Source organism: Emydura macquarii, unplaced genomic scaffold, assembly GCF_026122565.2.
Source record: "Emydura macquarii macquarii isolate MOO-44397 ecotype Brisbane River unplaced genomic scaffold, CSIRO-AGI_Emac_v2 contig_2422, whole genome shotgun sequence".
Lineage (NCBI taxonomy): Eukaryota > Metazoa > Chordata > Testudines > Chelidae > Emydura > Emydura macquarii.
Genome location: NW_027132559.1, coordinates 35,365,321 through 35,387,375, shown reverse-complemented (window position 1 = coordinate 35,387,375; position 22,055 = coordinate 35,365,321). Strand labels below are relative to the sequence as shown.

The following is a 22,055-nucleotide window of genomic DNA, read 5'->3' as shown; positions in this document are numbered from 1 at the left end:
GAAGCAGCGGACCTGAGCATGCATGTGGTGTGCTTAAGCTCACTTAAAAGATCCTTCCAACAGGACAGGGAAGCAGAAAAGCCCTTAACAATTTTTTATTAAAAGAATTTTTAAAAAATTGTAGCTACAATTAAAGTATGTTCTGTTAGCAAACTGCATTGTTTTGAGTCCATTCCAGAAAATTCAAGTTGATAGGGTCCCTTTAAACTAGTGCATTGGACATTTTTTCTAAATATATTAAATATTTTATGAAGAAATCACTATTGCGTAAAGCTGTTGGTGGCATGTTTCATTACGTAGAAATTACATCTTTTTGGTTTCACCCATTGTTCTAACACCAACGTGAGAAGGCATGAAAAATGTGGAGAAATCCACCATGAGTAGCTTAGTGTTTCCAACTAGAGTGACCAAGTATCTCGCAAATCGTAGGACAGTTCCGTAATTGTATCCTTTGTCCATGTCCTGCAACAATGTTCCACAAAATACGGAGTCGAGGGTGGGGGGACTGCCTGGCCAGGTTGCTCTACTCCGCTCTGGGCTCGGAGTTGTGGGGGGAGCTGCTCAGCTGGCCTGCTCTGCTCTGTGTCAGGCTCAAAGGACTGAGGGGGGGGGGGGGCTCAGGGCGGGCTGCCGGGCAAGTACAGAGGGGCACAGAAGGGGCAGGGCCAGGTGGGACGGGGCCTTGGGCAGAAGAGGTGAGAGCCGTCCCTGGGGCAGGGTTGTTTATCTTGCTAGAAAGCTAGCTATATCGATAGGTAGCAGCTAGCTACTGAATGCAGAATTTAGTTAAATGTATCATTTTAGCTGCCTATAGCTTCCCGAAAGGGCTATTTTGCTATGGGGTGAAATTAGTGCTCTTGGTTACATTAAAGGGATTTATTTATTATAATTTTGCTGTGTCCTGCAATGTCCCGCAAATGAGATCATGCTGTTGTGAAATTGGGCTCATGTCAGTTGGTCACCCTATTTCCAACCCTTGTGATTTTATTGTGAGTTTCACAGTATTTAGTGTTTTTCTTAGAACCCCAGCCCTTGGTGGGTTCTGATTGGCTGAGAATTTCAGCTTTTATTTTTTAAAACTATAAGTTTCTAGCTCTCATGGTTGCAGAGAAAAGTTTGAAAATGTGACCCAAGTGCATCCTGTAGACTCAGAAACAAGAAGGCAAATAAATATAATCCAAAATGTATTATTTTTTATAAAAGCTCATGATTTTTTGGGGAGGCCTGACTCACGGTTTTTGAATGGCTGAAGCTGGCAGTACCACTAGCTTGGTGGGGAGGTAATAAACATCAACTATAAACATTTTTCGAATATTGTACATGTAGAATGCAAGGTATTATTTGGTTTGCCTTTATCCTCTGATCTCTTTCAGGTAATATAGGAGGAAACAGAAAGAAAATCAGAGGCAAAAGATATAGGCCACGGTCTAATTCAACTGAGTAAGTCTGACCCTTTAATGACAAAGCAGAAAAGAACAGCTTACAAACTAATGCTACTTTCATTTACATTGAGTATTTTAAAGTAGAAACTACAGATGTCCCCTGTGGCCCACTCAATGTACTGACTGACAGGCTGGTAAATGGTTTAACAAATGTGTTTGTAACCTCTTTTTTCCTTTTTTTAATTCACTATTACTTTTCTTTTTCATGTAGGCTTCTTCACAGTCAGGCCTATAGCAGACCCCACCAGGGGTGACAGCCTGTTCCATCACGACAGGCTTTTGATTACAGTAAACTGCAATTGCTGAGTGTGTTCTGTTTCAGTAGTGAATTTTAGATAACCTATTTTCCTTCCTTTGCCCTCACCCCAGGTGGAAACTCTGCAGAGGACACTGCTCCTGCTGGGGACACAATATCTCTGACTCCCCACCCAGAGGTTTTAGGAAAGAAACCTAGCTGTGCTTTGAGAGCACACCTACAGTTTATTGTTCTAAGCCATCATGTCTGACATAGAATATCTTCTCGAACCACTGGGATCAGAACATGATGAGACTGTCCATGCAAAGTCTTTGAACCAATGCCCACTGAGGTCAGTGGGCGTCTTTTCATTGACTTCAATGGGCTTTGGAACTGGTCCAATAAGGGAAAATAAAGAAATAGGCATGCATATATATATTTAAATATATTAGTAATTAAGCCCATTTGTAAAACTGTCAAACATGTACAAGCTTCACATAGACATTTACAGAATCATTTAGATTTGCTTTCTTGCCTTCTTTATTTTGTTTAATTTATTGAATAGACCCCATATTTGCTATTCTTCTTGCGAGAATACCCCATGTTATTCATGTCTGCTTAGTCAGAGCCCTTATCTGAAAGAATGGTGAATAGCTAGAACCATAACCGCTAGGCTTGTCATGCATTTTCCATTAGCCTTCCCTTATCAGTGTTGTGCCACTTAAGAATTTATACTTCTCTGCCAATGACAGAAATGATTATTCCCTCTCCCCACATCATCAGTACTAATGTATCTCCCACACTGGCAGAAGGGTGTGATACCAGCCCTGCTGGAAGCTAATAATTCTAGCTTTTTTATGGGGTCTGCCTTTTTCAGTGTAAGGATTTTGAGTTTGTTCCATAACTTAAGTATTCCAAGTTCAATATACTATTATTGCATGTGTAGGTGTCCGAAGGTTCACATACACGAACCATTGTTACAAATTACAGAAAGAATAGCTTGAGACATGTAATAGCTGCAACATTGCATGATCAAGAATGGCAATACAGTACCCGTAACATTATTCCTAAATCCCTGGGAGGAGTTTATCTTTCAAGTGACTACAGCACCTCTGTGGTCTGGGTCTTAATGCTGATAAACTCGTATTGGAATGTTGTTTTGGTTGGTTTTCTTTCTTTGCATGAGACAATTTGATAAGCGCAAATTAGCCTATTTGACCACACTGCTCAGAGTGCAGATGAGATTGTAAGTTCTTCTTTAGAAACTTGTTTTGTGCTCTCCTCCATTTCCTGACTTTTATTTCTTAAAACAAGGCTTAAAGACACAGGACCAAATTCAGACCTAGCACAACTCCGTAGAGTCAGCGGAGCTGTGTCTGCTTAACCAGGGCTGAATTTGGCCTATAAAAATAGATAAACTTTTTACTCTAGCATTCACTCAGCCACCTGGGAAGAGAATCATATTTCTAGTAAAGGTTAAAGAGAAGAAGGCATCTTCTCCCCCCCCTTCTCTGATGCTTAGCTTGAATATTTAAAACACCTGAGAACTTCAGGATAATAGGTGCTTTTAAAAAGAAATGAATAAATGAGAATGAATAAATAGCGAGGGTCACAGTTACTTAAAAACCTGTCTTGGTCTGTATCATTTTCTCTTTTGAATGTGACCTATAATTTCTGTCCTATCTAATTCTCTCCTTTCCTCCCTGCTGCTCAGAATAGCGTGAGCAGAAATGGTAACAGTCAAAGGCAGCACCTGATGCTGAAGAGAGAGGCTCAGACAGCTGCTGCAGAGGGCAGAGTAGCAAACTATGAGAGGGGTGGGACAGAGCACCTGTGTTTTTGAAAGATACCAACTCCACTGGGCAGGTTGGGGAGACACCCTTTCCCCTGAAGGTGTCTGCTTTGGGGATGGGTGAGAGAGGTTGGTGATTGCAAGGACACCTTGCTAAGAGACTGTTCTGCAAGGATATCAGCTCTGAGGTGAGCAGATTGCACAGGCTACGAAACTGGATCGTCTCAAGCAACACCTCTGCAGTGAGGAGAGGAGAGAATTGTATGGGGACACACACAGAATATAATTAGAAATATGACATCACGTTGTGAAAAGAACTGGCCAGGAACGATCTGTTATGAACTGTAATCAAAACATTTTGTTGTTGTTTATTCTAACAAAAATGTGATGCTGGCTGCTCTAAGGGTGCCTTGGGTTCATGCAACATTTTCAAGACAAATTCACCTCATTAACGTCTCAAGTAAATATAGAAAAAACTTAATAAAATACATTCTGAGACAACGGATAACGTTTGGAATGCTTCCTATGTGACATCGGGGTGCTGAATAGTGCTTACAGTTAAAAGAAAATAATAAGGTGCCACACTATTGTCTCCCATAAGTAAACAAGAACCACTGTAAACTGTTAGAACATTATAAGCCTGACTTGTGTCATGCTCTGAATGTGTGCAGAATTCAAGTATTTGTGCAGGCAGCTACCAGATGTACATTTACATACACACCTACCTGATTTATGCATGCATTTGCAGTAATTGCATGCACTTAGTAGGTGCACTGTTTTGTGTGTGTTTTGTGTGCACCTGATTGGAAATTAGCCCACAGATTAAACTTTTAGTTTCCTCTAAATTTCTGAAGCTTTAGGTAGGGTGTCAGCCATATGACTCTCATTAGTATTAATGGGAGGTGCATAGCAAGCACCTCATGCAATTCCTGTAAAACATACCAGTCATTATTTTTGTGCATGCCTTCAAATCTAACAGATTGTTTCTTAGTTGATGAAAGGCAGCTGATAAATGTCATAGCTCTACTGAGACATATTCAGCTATTTTTGTCAGTTTTTAATTGCTTCCAGATGAGTCAAAAATCTTTGGGAGATTTTATTTAATGAAGTCAGGTGGTTACTCCATACAAAGAAAATGTTGACTAATAGGCCAGCATGGTCTTTCAAAGTTTCTACAACAGGACTGATTAAGTGGTCTGATAAAGAAATAAGTTTTCTGCTAAAATCAATGAGTATTGTCCAAGAAAGGTAATACAGACTTTCTCAATATCCTGACAATAAAATGAAGAGGTGTTAAAACATATCCTAGTAAGATGTGTGTTGCCAATTAGCAGTACTGGGTCTCTTTGTTAATTCATGTTATCTTTCATCTAAATGTGCATCTTCCTCATTGTTATAATCGATATAAACGTGATTTGGCTTAGATTTTTCTATTATATATTGTGTTTTTGCAGCAGGGTAACCCATGTATCTGAGCCTGGGCTTTCTCCCGCCCACCAAATCCCGACCCAAGGCATAAGCCAAGGGGGTTCTCACCACCCCCAGACAGGGAGTCGGGATCACAGGTCAGTTTCACCTGCTCCTTCATTCTGGGCTGCCATTTTTATCCCCTTGAAAAGTCCCTTTCCCTGAATATTCAGCAGTTTCACTGTCGCAAAACATTTTTGACCGCTTGGAAGCGCTCCTGCTGATGCAGTGCTAGCTAAACCTTCGTCCTTGCCAGCCTGAGGAGTCAGATCACTCGTGAACCTCGGTCTTTTGCATTATTGCATGTTGCGCTACAAGCCAAATCAAGCCATTGGTCTACTTTTAGCCGTAGATTTAAGGACAGATTTAGTCCAAATGAGAATGTATCATTCAGAATAATTTTGGATTTCAATGATGACTGATGCACAGATGACCACAAAGATCAACGTGAGAGCTTTCTCATGATATAATTCAGTGGTCTGCAGTGATGTAATATAACCTTTCTATATGCAGATTGATTGGAAGGAATAGAAGTTCTCTCTGTGTAATTGGGCCTAGGATGCTCACAAACATTATTGTGCAACTGCATGCTTTGTTGCCACATTGCATTTTCTTTTCTAATTAAAGAAGGCAGATCAGAAGTGTTTCATGGTTACCAAAAGACCCCTTCAAATAAAAAGTGCAAGTTAAAAATACTGCAGCTATGGCTTGACTCCCCAGGAAATCTGTAGGCATATCAGCAGTTAAAATTGTAACAGGGGTTTCCTAATGATCCTGGCACCAGCCCATTCCTTTACTAGCACTTCATCTGTGGCTGCACCACAGTTTTTCGCTTTTACTTTTGAAGAAGCCAGGTTGGAAAGCATAAAGCACTACTGATTTCACTTGTTCGTAATTAAGAAAAGCAAGTTAGAGGCAATTGTGGCTGGGGTGAATACTTTTTGAAAGCTGTGGCTGTGCTTATGCGGGGCAGGGAAAAGAAGTTCCAGAACAAAAAAGGAGGTCTAAGGAGTTTTTTTTTTAAACTGTGACAGGTTTTAGACTTTGATATGCTTTGGAATATTGTAGTACCTTTGATTGTATTTTTAAAAATATAAGAAAACTGGCCTGACTTATGCTCATGTGGGAATAGTTCATACACATGAGATCCGTGGGAATGCTCACATGAATAAGAGCTGTGGGCTTAAGAGCTGTGGGCTTAAGAGCTCTGGCCCAAAGGTATTTAAAATAACTTTAAAAAGAATTTGCTTATTTTGTTGTTACATTTCATTTGCCGTTTCAGATTGTGTTGATCCCTGTTACACAAATGCAGTGATAAAAATAACTGTTAGACTGTTGTGATTATTGTACCAGAAATGCAGAATTTAAATTGCACCAAACAAGTTGCTCAGTTTCTTTAGTCCATTTTATTATTAACACTACACAGGGAAAGTTTCAGTACAATTAAATAAACTTTCTGTTGGTGGACAAGGGAAGTTAGTTACAGAACAACTATCTTCACCTGTTGTAATATTACTGTTAACTATGGAATAAAACAACATTTCATAGTTCATGTGTAACATAAACACATACATTTTAAGTGGTTCTTTTGCTAATCAAGGTTTTACTTGATTATCAGATCAAATATCAGATCAACTATGCAGCCCTCTTTGCAATTTCACCAGATCACACAAAATTATTAAAACCAATTTTTGTTAGTATAGGTGTACAGAAATTGCCACCAGAGGTGGCAGAAAGAGAGCATTTTAAATAGTGAGATTGAAATTCATCCCTGTACGTAGGGTCAGCTCAAAGTGTCTGCAACACTTACAGCCTCAATCCTACTCCAGCTGGGCAGACACCTGCCCCTGCATAGAGTAAATTGCAAGACGGGAGCCAAAACCTCATTTTGTCACTATTTTGAGGACGTAAGAGGTGCATAGACCTTGTGCTCATTGCTGGCCCTCTGCATAGGGTGACTTTCACCCTTAGGAAATTAAATGAATAATGCGTCCCTAACAATTTTCAGATTAACTGAACTTGAGCCTTGTTATAGTTCAAATTTTCTCATGCAGATGTACACATTGCCTACTCCTCATCCAACATCCATACTGATTTATTTGCCATACTCACTTGCGTTTTGGGGATGAAGACATCCTTGCTGAGCTTGTGCTGTGTGTTCTCAGATTTTCTATTCTTCTTCTTGTTCTTCTGCCTTCTCTGTTCCTTCCATTGCTTTCTGCAGGTATTTAAACCCATGGTTCAAAAGAGAATATAATGTAGCTAAGTGGGTAGAAGATGTGAATAAAAACACTGAAGGACCATACTTTAGGTATTTTGTAAATTAATTCTATATCATTTGTAAGAGCTGCTCCAGCATATACAAATATGTTGGGACTCCTATCTTGTATATATCAATACAAGTTACTGTAGGTGCAAAAGGCCCCTGTTCATTTGCTGCCTTTTGATGTCTTTTTTTGTTTGTTTGTTTGTTTGTTTGCTTCATGTGCAATTCCAATTCTTTTTCTGAATGTTTTAATGAAGCCATTGAAAGGGGTGTTTGTAGTGCATGCATTCCCTCTATCATTTATAGCTTTCAGTAGCTTTCTCTTCATGGTATGCTAAGTAGTGTTTTATGGGCATGAGATATATTTACCACTAATAAAATAGTTTTAATCTAAATAGAATTTAATTTACTGAAGCAAGTGGTCTCATAATACATTTATTGTACCCACTGTCTATATAGTGCATACTAAAACTTAAATGAAAAGAAAAAGAATAAAAAGTAGTGGAATTTTACCTTAAAAATACAATGGGGATGAATTAATTAACATGACCAGAACTGGAAAAATGAGAAATATGAGACTATATTCTGCACGCTGAAGATCTGATCACCTAGTGTCTCTGTTACAAATGAGTGTTGGGTTCTACTGAAAATACTTCTTTTTAAAGGGAAAGCTATGAATTTAGTAGATGCCAAGTAAACAGAAAAGTCTGCACTAGGGCAGCCTCCCTCTTGCACCTGAATAATGAGACTTTGATTCTTCATACAGTGGGCCCAGTTCTCAGGTTCCCCCATCCCCAAGTTAGGAATGAGGAGAGGGGCAAATGTAGCTTTAAGCCGCTGTTTTGTCTAGTGTATGGAGGAGCCACAGGGTTGTTCTAACTTGTGCTCTGCTTCCCATGTCCCCCTATAGGCTCTGGGAAATAGAGAATAGCACATTGAGCTCTAGCTATGCTCTAGCGCACCCAAAAACACCCCCTATTCTGGGGGCTGGGAGCAGGGCCAGCGTAGCATGCTTACACCAGTTCTATAGACCACGAAGTTCCCTTGCACAGGAGGTAATATCAAGGGGACATTTTTGCTCCCTTTGCACTGCCAGGGTGGCATAAAGGGGCCAAACCTCTTTCTTTACTTGAGAACTAGCTCCTAGTTTTCAACAGTACAATATAAAAGCATGAAGCCGACACAATCTGTGGCAGTGTGAGAGACATTTAATTTGCTAATCTCACAGTGCTTTGGAAAGAGCCATTCTGGTTTGTTAGGCGTGCTGTGTGTCGTTTACATGACTGGACCTCTGCAGTGCCTTAGAAATAAAGTATTAAGCGCATACCATTGATCAAAATTCATGAATAAGAAACTTTTTTAAAAGGCAGGTGAATTCAGAATCCCACAATTATACTTTTAGTATTTTAAATGATAGCTGTAAAATATTTCCATTACATCATCTACACGTTACTCAGAACAGCTGCATTTTGAAAATACAAAAAGCTATTTGTAGAGGAAAAAGATCCATCTGAACTCTCCTACTACATATCTTTTCATTAGGAAAAAAACTGGATGCTCTTAGCAACTTGGTTGCTTTAGAACTTTTATCTTGTAATTATTGTAGCTTCAAACTATAATTAGTTAGATTAAGTGAATCCCTTGGCTAAATTTTGGCTTCAAATACCTGAAGTCTCTTGCAGTTGAATGTGTGTATCTGAGGACAATTTCAAACCCTTTTTCCCAAAAAGTTAGGGACTATTTATATAATTTTAAGAACTACTGAAATGCCTTGGCAGCGAGGCACAAATTAAATGTCACAGATTTTTTCTGCAAAACTTTCCAGTTCAGCCATAGCTCCAGATTAAAATTCCATAGGAAACCATCTAGAAGAAACAGAAGTCTTCTGATTGATGGTGTGCTTATCAAAATGTAATGGCAGCCTGCAACTTTAGCAGACAAAGGCATTGGTTGCACCAGTTTAACTAAAATACTTTATTTAAGTCAGTTTAGTTAAACTGTGCAAACTCCTGCATGGACACTTTCTTTGGTTTTGCATCTGCTTATATTGATTTAGCTTATTGGGGAACTGGTTGATACTGACAAGTTTAAACCCACCTAAGGGTTTGCAACACTAAATCAATTGTAATCAACTATTTTAGTTAAACTGGTGCCTCTGTCTCAGACTTGCGAAAAAAGACATTATTACTACTAAGGACATGTTGTTTAAAAACTTACACAGCAGCTTTCTGAACTCTTAAATATGCAACCTTTTAAAAGCAATTTTTCAACAAAATAACCTTGAAAAACTTCAGAAAAATGACCAAGGACAGTATAAAGTGTAGCCTGGAAAAAAACAAAAAACCTATTGAATGAATTGTTTAAAGGGCTTATTTTATAATCCAAATGGTTAATCAGATTCAAGAAAAATTCCCGTTTATGCTTGCTTTAGAAACCATGATCCAAGAATGGAGATTTACATAGGAGACAGTTAACACAGAATCACGCTTTTTGTTGTTTCATTTTTGCTCTCTTTTAAAGAAAGCTGAAATTAACACAACTGTTTTGTTTACTTCCCTGTTTCTACACTAACATAAGTGATGTCAGCATAGTTCTAGGAATCGTGTGTTGTTAAGTGCCGTTGTTGCAGCTAGCAGAGGGAATATAGACTCTCAAAACATTGCTAACTGCCTAGCCGATGCAGTTGTAGATTTTCAGAAAATAGAGATATTTACCATCTTGAGGACTTCCCCCACCAGGTTTTAAAAATGTTAAGGTAAGTCGAAGTTGGTCCGAGATTACCTGATAGTGGCCTATTTATAATCAGACCTGGCCTTTCTGGTCCCACAAACCCCACAGCTGTGGTTCCCCTAATAGGAGAGACCAAGAACTGTAAAGGAGAATTTCGTCTTTCACTTACAATCTAGCCCTTACACAGATTCTCCACATAAAATAAAAGTAAAGGGCAGCACATTGCCCCAGCAGTGGTCTAGCAAGGACATCTCTTCCTGGCTACTGGCCTTGCTCCAGGGAGAGCAGTCTGCAACTGGTCTTATATTAGAAGCAGACTACATTAGGGGCAGAGCTCAGATCCACTGGCCAACATGTAGGGGTTGCAGAATCAAGGTTCTGCTCATTTCCTGCCCATCCATTCCTCACTCACCTGCGTGGGGGCCAGAGGTGGGGTAGGAAGAGCAGTGGCCACTTTATGTGAGGTGTTCTCATTGGCAACCTGTGATTTGCAATATGGAGAGCAAGGGGACATTTGTACTCACTTAGGACCACGGTCAAGGTTGTAAAGGCAGGTCACCATCGTGCCCCAAGTTTGTAGTCCCCTTCCTGTGAAAGAGAGCATTGGAAATGTAAGTGGATGTAAACATGAATATTCTAAAACAATAAATACTGTAAAATAATCAAGAGTTTTGAAAGGGATATAAACCCTCATACGGCAGGGTACAAGCCAGCCTCTCACTATTGGGAGGGGTCAGAGGAAGCTGTCCAGTGGCTAGTTTGTCCCATAACTGTCTACTGCAGAGTTTCTTGTGCTTTGGTCTTAAGCAGCTGGTATTGGCTATTGTTGGAAAAAGGATACTGGACTAGGTGGACTAGTACAGCAAATGTTGTGTTCCTAATCTAAATAGGGGCTGATTCTCCCTTGCCCTGCAGCCTGTTCAAGGATTCGCAGCTAAAATATTCCCATCTTGGCTTGGTGAGGTTCTGCACTCACTGCAGAGATGTGTATGATGCACAAGGTGCAGGGCAAGAGCGAATCAGGCCCTCAGTTTCCACATCTGCGAAATAGGAATGAGACTACTTGGCTACTTCACAAAGAGCATGTGACAGTTAAGCTGTTTAAGAGCCATATAAGACTTAAAAACTCACCACTGTGTATACAAAACCAGTAGAGCTGTGGACCCTAGACCTACAGCTTATATGCACGATGGTCCCTTGCAAAACTTATAACTGTTAGCAACTGGTCCCCAACATAAACAGCTGAGCCCTAGTGGTGACTAGGGGGAGATGGGTCCTAGGAATCCCAGCAGACACATCTTCTTATAAATTATTTACTTGTATTATGGCAATACAACATTCCAGGTCCTGTCCAGACATCACATGGGGCATAAGTCTTCCTCTGAAGAGCTAGGATGCTAAAGAAGAAACAAAGGGTGGAACACAGGGTTAAAACCTACAATCAACATTTTGGGGAGGGGTTCCTGATAGTAAATATCCTCAATTTGCCTAATTTATTTGAAGGTGGAGAGGGCATTATTCTTGCAGATTAGCTCAGGGAGGACATTCAATGTTTAAGATAGAAGAAAGCACAAACAAAATTTTTTTTGGAGAAGTAACGAAACAAGAGGTCAAGGCTGGTGTCACTGGTGGTGTATAAGGGATGTGGAGATGATAAATGAGAGAGGGACAGAGCCAGTTACCTTTGGGTGTGTACCAAAGAATCCTCCCACTAGCCTTCCCTTACATTCCCAGGCTGGCCCTGAGCAAAGTGGTGTGATGATGGTGGACAGGAGTCCTTTATCCTTAGTGGGAGTGGTTAAAAGCTGTTTGGCCCACTGAAAAATGGCTCTGAAGTGAAGCTCTCCAAGAAATTAACATAAGAACAAATAATCATGCTGAGGAGTAAGAACTTACACAGGAGCTACAGTGTCTTGTGGAAATTATACAGCTGACTTTGTCATTGCGCCTGGAAAAAATCTTAGCCTTATTGGGAAGAACAGGTGACTGCTGGTTTGCCCACGCACCTATGTAGTACTGTGTATTTTCATCACTGTTCCTACTACTGCAGGAAGTAACCTTTTGAAAAGTGATCAAGAACTACCTGAAGGCCTCCCTGAGTCAAGACAGACTCTCAGGAATCGTAATGGTATCATTAGAATGTGAACTGTCAAAGGCCTTAAGTATGACAGTCCCGTACATTAATTCATGCATGAATAATGCAAAGGGTCCCTCTGAGACACTGAGCTGCCTGAGTTTATTACTGCAAATATTTACAGTCATTTAATACTTTGTTTGTATTTAAAAAGAAAAATAGTTTACAGCGAAATGAGACTTTCAAGGTGAAAACCCAAGACCCGAGGGAGGAGAGTCACAGAGTATGGTGTTGGTGATAGTGAGGGGAGAGGAGGTGTTGCAGGAGGGCTGGAGGGGAAGAGAGAGTAGGCTGTCCATTCCCCTCTCATATTTTTCTGCTTTTGTTTGCCTTTTCTGCACTTTCTCCTCTGCTCCTCCTCAGCTGGCCACTTATACCAGCTTTAGCTCTGCTTTGCACCACAAGCTCTAATCCCAGATTTCTACATCACTATCTGTTGCCTTTGTGTGTGAGCCCTTCTCTGACAGGTCATAGTAACAAAGGGCCACTGGGCTAATTTTCTCCATGTTTCGTCTGAGCCAGTCAGATGGTGCTTTTTTAAAATAAATTTTTTTTTTGTTTCTTTCTGCCTGCCTTGTCTCCCCTTTCTTTCAATAGCTTTCTCTCTCTTCCTTTTTACTTTCTGTTCCTCCTTTCTTTTTTCTTGCTGTATTTAATTGCAATTGTTGGAAATTACAAGTAAGCTGTGTACCGCATATTGAAGTAAGTGAGCAGTTTGTAGCTGCTCACATCTTCTCCAGTAATAAGTTCCCACATTGTGGCTCCATGCTGGAGGAAGGCCCGATTCCCACTCTTACAAGGTCTGCCTTTGGGATTTATAGTTCCTATGGAAAAAAACTGTTTAAGAAAGCCATTGTAATGGCGAGAGCCTTTTTCATAGGTAGGTTGACTCCTTTTCATGGAGAGCCTTGAAGACTAGTGCTGAGGGTGAAATCCTGGCCCTGTTTGAAGCCAGTGGCAGAACTCCCATTGACTTCAGTAGAGCCAAGATTTCGCCTTCAGATGCTTAAGATAAATGTGTTTAATAAGCTGCGTGAATCTTGTGCTCTGGGCACATGTAGAATCACTTAGAAACTTCATGCAATACTTAGAATTAATGCCCCGAAGCTGGAGTCCCAGCCTATTCTTGCAGATCCACCCTTAGGACTAAAACTCTCTCTCTACTTCCAAACTTCTATTCAACCCTCTTCTTCCTGCATGCCTGAAAAAATCCCGAGAGGACAAATGGGCCTATTCATGTTTTAAAATATGGCTTAGTCTATACTAGAAAAATATACTGGTTTAATACAATCAGTCTAGTTAAATTTATGCAAACCATCTATTTTAGATACTCTTAAACTGACAATTTACTGATTTAAGCTAAACTAATATAAGCAAGATTTATGCCAGTTTGATTGCATTAGGGGATGTGTGCTGCTTTAACTACATGGTTTTTAAAACTGATTTAGAGTTAAACTGTTTACAAAATGAGGTGATACACAGCATCATTCATTAACAGGAATAAGGGGTTCTCAGCATAGCTGTCTTCCTAATTTTGACAACAGTTATGTTTTAGGCGATCATGTGTCATTTAGGTGTGGGCTAAGTGACACTTATTTCACACCGTCCCTTTTGGCCTCAACATTGTCTAAATGAGAAGTGTTTTGTTTTGAAACCCAATGTGATTACAAAAGTATCTTAGTTTCAGCTTCAAACATAGACACGAAAAATGAGTTGTTAACTCTTCCTTGTTGGTCTCAAACCCCAGAATGAAAATTCTGAGCCCCCCCCACCCCCAATATTAATGGCTTCATTTTGGGTTGCTAATGAAATATGTGATAAAACCTTCCTAACATATAATAATGTGCAGGAGTGAATGAAGCATATGGGTCTTGTATTGTATTTCAGATCTTGCATGTGAGTTCAGATGAAAACAAAACTTGACATGAAACAGATGTGAAACCATGAGAACTGAAACCCATGGTAAAAGCTCAGTGAAGTTCACCTGAACCAAAACTGCAGCATTCTGCCCAGTGCTAACCCTGGCATTACCCGCAAGTATTCCTGTAGCTGGATGCTGCCTTTCTTCCATACTGTAAATGAGAAAGTGCTTACATGGCTCTCTCATTTAAAGTTCATATAAACCTGGGATACACAGCATATAAACAATGGCAGGATAGAGCCTTTAGTGGGATATTTTCAAAATGACAGCATTTTACATGTAAAGTATCAGTGATTGTGCACCTGATTAGGTGCACAACTGTACTTTCAATATGTTCTCACACTTGCCCCAGGTGACACTTACTCAATACCATTAAAAAATGCAGTGTGCCTAAATGAGGAGCAGAAATAAGTGGCCAGGGATTGGAAACAGAGGGCATGTTTATCTATTTTAGTGTGCAACTGCATTTTCAACATATTAGCCCTCTAACTGTGCACCTAAACTTCATAGACATGGGTGCAGCTGGTGCTCCTCAAACACCCTAGGTTTGCATTTGGAGACTGGGATTTGTATGCAAATGAAGTAGTTGTATATGCAGTAATGTGTGCAGACAATGGCTCATGTGCACACGTGGGGTTTTTGTAGGAGCAACGCATTGGCAAACTGTTTCATGGTTGCCCCAGTTTAATCCCAATTTGAAAATGTAGCTGGAGAACTGATTTGTTCAGCAGCATTTTCTGTGGAGATTGTTTGCTATTTCCTATAAGATAAAGCAAATTCATCCTGGGTAATACGCAGCATCTGATTTTGAAATCATTTAAAAAAATTCTTTAAATGCTGTTTCTACAACATTTTTAAGACAAAAATCCCCACTACCATGACAATTACAGAAAATCAAAAGAAAATGAAGCGTAAACATTGTAAATCTGTATTAGGAGATAGGTGGCTGTAAATGAAATCTAACAAAGATAGTTGTGATATAATAAAAATGTTGGAGGATCTGGCCCATTGCTCCAAATTCAGCTCCTCATTATATCTGTGCAACCCCTTTAAGTCCAGGGGCACAGCATGGCTGTGCCTGGGAGTAGAACTGGAAACGTATCTATTTCTGATTCCCCACCCCAACCCAGTGACAAACACAGGGCCAGATTGCACCATTTAAACTTTGGCCCATGGTGCAGAACTGTAGTTTCCATCAGGTGATCTAGGAATCCTCCCCGAGGACCCTGTTGTGGAGAAAGAACGTGCATGCCCCACCATTCCTTGGGCTGCTGCTGCTTGCTGCTGTCTCTCTACAGCTGGCTAGCTGCACAGACTGGCACAGGGGTGGGCAGGACCATAGACTTGTCTCCTCTCCCTCTTGGGGCAGCTTGCATCACCAAGATGAGCAACAGGAGGGAACATAGGGACTGCTATTGTGCCTGATCCTGGAATGTGGGGTGTACTCTTCCCTGATCCCTGTGCATCCAGCCAAGTACCACACACAAAATCTGGCCAGATATTGAGATAAACAACTTATCTCAGCTAGAGACTGCAAAATCCAAAACGAACACTTTCCCGTCTTATCTCCAGCTACTTCATAGTTAAAAAATGAAAGTGAAGGCTTTTTAACCGTTAGGTCTCATTATCAATGTAAAATATGCTCGCCTGGTTTTCTTTATGACTACAGAGCCCATTGTTCCTTTGAATGAAGGAGAAAAATATCATTAAGAAGTTAGAACCATTGTCAGTGCAAATCAGCTCAGCACAAAAGACGAGATGCATTAGTGAGCAAAGGATTGCTGAAAAGTGAGCTGTTCTGAGCCTCTCTCAATTTTTAAAAACAGCCTAATATTTTGCACTGGCAGTTTGGCGTTCAGATAAGTTTGCAATGTTGCACACAAAAATACCTTATTTCAAATGGCAGTAGAGGCTTACAATTGGCTCCTGACAGTATCTGTGTGTGTGCTGTTCTACCCTCAGTGTGTGCTCAAAATGCATTTGCTGAGGACTTATTTTTTAATACCTTAAAGAATTATATCATTATAATCTTGTTCTTTCATAAAATAGTATGGTATTTAAGAGATTACGGTGTGGGACTTTAGGAGTGCAGTACATGTACACTGGTGACATTAATTTTACACCTGTCGCAAGCTACCATGTGATTTCCATTGACACCTTGCTGGTCATGACCACCATCAGCCATAGTGTGTATGGGAAACAAGAGCCTACAGCCATAGGGAATTGCAGACACAATCATGATGATGCACGTGATTAAAAAAAAAGTGTTTAGAAACCCTTTAAATTGAAGTGAGATGTTAAATATAACAGATAGCAAAGTCTGCATCAGACCATTCCAGACACAAGGCGCCCTTGGCTTGTTTCTAATTCTACACTAGTATATAAGGGCCCAACCCTACAAAAAACTTACTACTGGGCATAGTACTGACTACCATCAGTAGTCCTGTTTGACTTTAGCTCCTGATAACAGTGTTGTTAATGTGTCTCACCACTGCAGCCTTTTGCTATGTGTGCAGTGTTTGAGAATGTGCATGCACAAATATTTTCCTTAAGCACAGCCTAGAATTGGAGCATGGAGGCGAAAATGCTCAAAAAGTGTGCGAAGGACATGGCCACATGCAAATGGCAGCCATGTAGGGGCCCCTTGTCAAAGTTTGGCCCTCTGACTGCAAAATGACACTAACGAGCTAGGGTAATTTAGATTTTCTACTTCCAGGGTTTTTCTTTCTTTTCTATTGTCCAGAGATGGAGCCTCATAGGATCCTCTCACTGGATAAAAGTGCAGAATCTCAAAAGGGAAGTGTAAGAGTTTTTCCCATGTGTAAAATTCCAGTCAATAAAGTCCTGCCACCTTATTGACATAAAAAGAATGCCTTTCATGTGATACATTGACTTGCTCCTGCTTACTCTGCTCACCTTGTACAGAAATGCTGATTGCTGTTGACTAATCAGTCCATTTTTGTATAGTCTCATCAGACTCTTTCTTTGGCTGGAACAATATGCACTGTATGATGCTTGCATGTCTAATAATTTGGTGTTAGCACTTTGTATTTGCCTTTGTTTCTTCACAACTAACAGTTTGGCCTCCAAGTGCATGCATTTTATGTAAGTTAATATCTATAAATAGTAGTTTATTTGCTATGTTCATATTTTAGCATCGTAATGTATAAAAGCCATTTAAAAGGCCACTATTTATTGCCATTTATTCACTCATCAGTAGAATATTTGGTTGTGATTATACTAGCATTGTTTATACTTAATGTATATATGTACGTATACTTATTCTTTCTATATTTTAGTTCTCTATTTATTCTATAGGTGACTTTGTTGACTTTATAATGATAAGATATGATACTATGTAATATAGTTAAGAAATTGATTATGATGAGAAACTATACTATTCTAAGTTAAGAAGCAGCCTTAAGTTTTCCTTCCAGTATAAAAGAGCTGTAAACATCTGAGTCATTTTATTTATAATCATTTAATATTTAGAGTACTGATCAATTTTTTTCTAATACTGAGTTCATAATAAAGTACACATTGACATTCTGAATCAAGCTTCAGAGTACTTGCAGTTGCTGTTGAAGTGTTAGTGCCTAAAGACATCATATTTATTTTGTGTGTTTCAACATCTCAGGACTCTGTCTCCTGCAAAGTCTCCATCTTCCTCCACTGGATCTATTGCCTCCAGCAGAAAATACCCATACCCGATGCCCCCACTTCCTGATGAGGAGAAGAAAGCTAACAGACAAAGTGCCAAGGTATGTGTCTCTCCTTATCTATAGTCAGAGAAAAAGTCTTAATTATGGAAGAGTGTAAATGGTGCCCCACTCATGTTGGACATGGGATTGCAGGCCATTTTACCTCTTGCATCCTTTGCTGGCCACTTCCTTAGCTCCACAATGGTCAGTCCCAGCCGGGATCTTCTCCCGACCTCCTCTCTGGGTCTTCTCTGACGTGGCCTTCTGACCAAGTCCCCTAACCGTTCACTCCTCTTCTGGGGTAAGTAAAGTTCAAACAATGTCCATACTTATGGTTCTTCTGTGATTCTCAGACTTGACTGAAATCCTCAGCTTCCCAGCCACTTGACAGATTCACTTGAACCACTTCTTCCCCAGCAGCATTCAATCCTTGCTACTGCCCTTTGCCAGGGACTCCAGCAGTGTACCTCTGAGAATCAACCTGCTCCTCGGAGACCTGATCGCCGAGTTCCCTCACAGGAGCCTACTATGCACCCTGTGGTCTCTTCCTCCTGTTGCAGTCCCTAATGCAAGGCTCCCTCCCACTGGAACCTACTCTGCTCCAAGTGGATCATTCAGCCTGACTTCTTCAGGCTCTTCCCAGAGGGGAACTATTCTTGTTCCTCTTTTCAAGGTCTTCCTTCTTGACAAAAGAAGAATGGTTCTCTAGTCCAGTCTCCTGTCTTCCAACAGTAGCCAATACCAGATGCTTAAGAGGGACCGACCAGAACAGGCAATCATCAAGGGATACATCCCCTGCCATCCACGCCTAGTTCCCTGCTCTGTTTAAGTTGTGCTCTCCCTACTTCACCACTACAGCTGAGTCAGTCCTTCTAATTAAGCCCCATTACACCCAGCTGTGTTAGCTAATTAGCCCTTACATTGCCAGCTCATTAGTGAGGGATAGATGCTAAGTCATGGGTAAGGCTGAGCTCAGCTTGCCTCAAAGGGCCAGCCAGCCAGCCAGCCTGCAACATAGTGACTAAGTTTCTATGAGTCTTTAAAAGAAAACATAGAGACAGATCCCAGATGTGTCAGAGCAGCAGTCAAGGCACCTGGAGAGCTGTGCAGACACAGGTGCTAGTCTTCCTCCTCTGTAAGCCTGGGGGCTGAGCTAGCTTCTAGCACAAGTTAGACCAGCCCCAAGTATTCTTTAACTCCTGCTGGCACATGATCACTCCTAAAAAGCCACTCCCTGGCCAGATTTCTGGACTGTCTTGTGTTCTGGTCCCACCCCCCACTCACCTCTGTGATGGGGCCAGTCCTGACTGCTATAGCAGAGCGCTGGAAGGCATATATATCAACCCCAGGCTTACCAAATCCCTCTTCCCTGGGTAACACAGCCAGGGTTACTCCAGGTTAATTGGGTCACCTGAAGCCAATTAAGGAGCTTGTCACAGCAGGTAAAAGCCTCTGTTTCAGGTAGGCAAGGGCAGCTGAGAGGGAGTTGGGTGGAGGAGGAGCTGTGACGTGACGTGACGTGACGTGACGTGACGTGACGTGACGTGACGTGACGTGAAAGGCTTGGAGTGAGTGTAGGTGTTGTGACAGCACCCAGCCATGGAAGTTAAGGAGAAGCCTGTTCAGGTGAGTCTGGGGGATGCAGGCCCCAAAAGCCTGAAGGAGAACCACAAGCAAGGGGGCCGTGGACAAGTGACCCAGGGAAGGTAGTAGCTCAGAACTAAGCTGTTTGAGGCCCCTCCTCATAGGGTCCCTGGGTCAGGGCCCAGGGTAGAGGGCAGGACCGGGACTGCCACCCCCTGTTCCCACCCAGCCACACCACTGGTGTAGCTAAAGGGAGTGCAGACCCATGGGGCTGAATAGGCCTACCTTGCCACACCCTGTACACCTGGCGATGCCAAGAGCGGTTGGCATATGCCAGTTGTTGATTCTCTTAACTAGAGGAATCCCCAGTTACTGTCAAAAGTTCTCTTTTGTGCTGACCTGGAGTGGGCTAAGAATCTAGCCTGGAGCTGATGCTGAAATAATCAGAAAGTAATTGAAATTTACTTGTAAATTGTTATTTTAGTGCGTGCTTCAGATGCCAGATGAGATTCCCACCCCTGCGCAGTCCCTATTATATTGGGGGTGAGGGAAGGACTGGAGAAGCGTAAAGGGGCCATAAAAGTCTTTGATCCAGCCAGCGATTGTCCTGCTGCTGAGCTGGGCATAGCCATAGGCTGGCCCCCAAGGACTCCCTTGCACGCCCTGTCACATGCGGGCATCCTGTGGGCAGGAGGGGCGTGCTGGGGCAGGGCTGCAACATGTAGCACTGTGGAAACTCTACCGCCCGTCAGTAGCTGGGGACAGACTACTGAAGCAGGGCCCCAGAGCGGTCAGAACATGGGATCTCCTTCAGCTCCTGGAGCAGCCCAGAATCAGCGGGGCTAAAACCACCTTCATGTCCCTATCCCCCTGTGTTGTGAGTGTTGTGTGGCAATAGAAGCACAGTATAGAATCTCACTCACTGAGTTGTGGTCAAGGAGAGCTTGATCCAGCACAGCGCTGGCAGAGGGTACAGAGGCAGTTAGGCCACATTTATGTACCCAGGCATGGGGATGCCTGAGTACCAGTCCAGTCCCCTGGCATAAATTAAAGAAGTTCTGAGCAGGCAAAACGTAGAGGAAAATTTTGTTTTCTTTCTAACATTACTTATGGTAACAATAGTGCATAAAAGCATTCTGACACAAGCTTGATGGTTTAAGTTGACATTGTTTCTTCAGATTCTCTGTGCTCCCAGTCTCCGTCTTTTATTATGCAGATTGCAGCCCTGCTGAAATATTCCCGATTGTGTGATGACTTTGTGATATAAACAGATATCTATTAGGAACTAAGATGAGATCAAATAACATAGCTCATGTGATCTAAACAAATACTTTCTTCCCGAACAAAACTCTAATATAATTTAGTGAATATTATAATAGCATTATAACCTTTGCTAATGTATATGTGCGTTCCTTTTTCCCACTCCAGCTATGGGAGACTTCCATTTAGTTCCACCGTTTACCTGGGTGACATCCGAACTGTTTACTTCAAATTTTATAGAACCTCAGCATCACCGAGTGCACATTCATCTGGTCTTCAGACAATTTGAAAGAACAACGGAGATGCCAGTGATCACGGAGAGAACCTGCTCTCATGTCCAAGGGGAAAAAAACCAACTTTCTTTGCTGTTGATTAGAATTCTATTAAATCTGTAAAGAATAACCAAAATCATAAAAATTAACATGGGATAGAGTGGATATGATAAGATTATTCTGCATGATGACTGATATATGTAGAAATACAACTAAAACTCATGTACAACTCCCAAATAAAAGAGGTTTTTTCCTTGGTTTAATGCAGTCCCAAATAACAAAATTGAATTCAGAATTTTGTATTCTGAAGCATGTGACCAATGTAAGCATTATGCTATGTGCACGAGCCCTCTGTTCTTTACTTTCCACAAGAAAGGGGTAAACAATGTACTGTAGTAGAAATTAGCATGCAGGAGTAAGAAATGTAGGATTTTGCTACAGGATCTTAAGATTTGAGAGGCATAAACGTCAAACAAACAAGAATTATATCTTTTTTACCTTTCATGTTTATAATCTCCATATACAAATTGTATATATGTAAACATTTTAAAATGTCAAAATAGTTGTAACATACCTGTATTTTGCCAAATGCCTAAAGACACAGTCATGACTAACATCATCACCCTTCAAGTGTTCTGAATATTATGAGCAGACAGCTTTGGAAATACAACAGTTAAGGTACTGTTAAAGTGTTTCTCAGCAAACTGGTGTTTGACCAAAATCTACACTGCCCCCCAGTCTTGGAATATATTTGTTATAATCAGTAGAAAAATCAAAGTTCAGTGATACTTTGTCCTAAATCACCACCTAAGGAACCAGCAAAAATAAGTTGCCTAATAGTGGTGATGAGTTTCTCTTTTCTCACACTGGTGTAAACGGGGGGGTAACCCCACTGAAATCAGAGCTGGAGTCTTTAACCAATAGTGAATATAAATTTACCAGATATTTAGGAATATTTCAAAGTGGTCAGTTATGGTGGTGGAAGTGGGGTCTTTATGGCAGATTTGGGGTGTGTGTGTGTGTGTGTGTGTGTGTGTGTGTGTGCGTGCGCGCGCGTGTGTGTGTGTGTGTGTGTGTGTGTGTGCGCGTGCGCGTGTGCGCGCGCACACAAAAAGCACTTCAGACACAATGCTGGACCAACATGGCAGAGTATACAGCTTGGATCATTGTGCTATACAAAAACTGAAAGCTGGGCAACTGGCCAATCCTTTTTTTTTTTTAACGGGTGTCGCTTGTACCGTGTGTTAGAAT

At 41.2% G+C, this 22,055-nt stretch overlaps 1 protein-coding gene across 1 annotated transcript in view; it reads left to right on the top strand.

The window, feature by feature from the left end:
* ADAM22 (ADAM metallopeptidase domain 22) overlaps positions 1 to 21,780 on the top strand; it is a 177,607-nt gene extending 155,827 nt beyond the window's left edge. Inside the window, 5 exon segments of the mRNA XM_067562250.1 lie at positions 1,374 to 1,440; positions 4,924 to 5,034; positions 7,161 to 7,247; positions 17,625 to 17,748; positions 20,701 to 21,780. Of these exon segments, the coding sequence (XP_067418351.1) occupies positions 1,374 to 1,440; positions 4,924 to 5,034; positions 7,161 to 7,247; positions 17,625 to 17,748; positions 20,701 to 20,721 (410 nt within the window). The 3' untranslated portion in view covers positions 20,722 to 21,780.
* Positions 21,781 to 22,055: the final 275 nt, after the last annotated feature.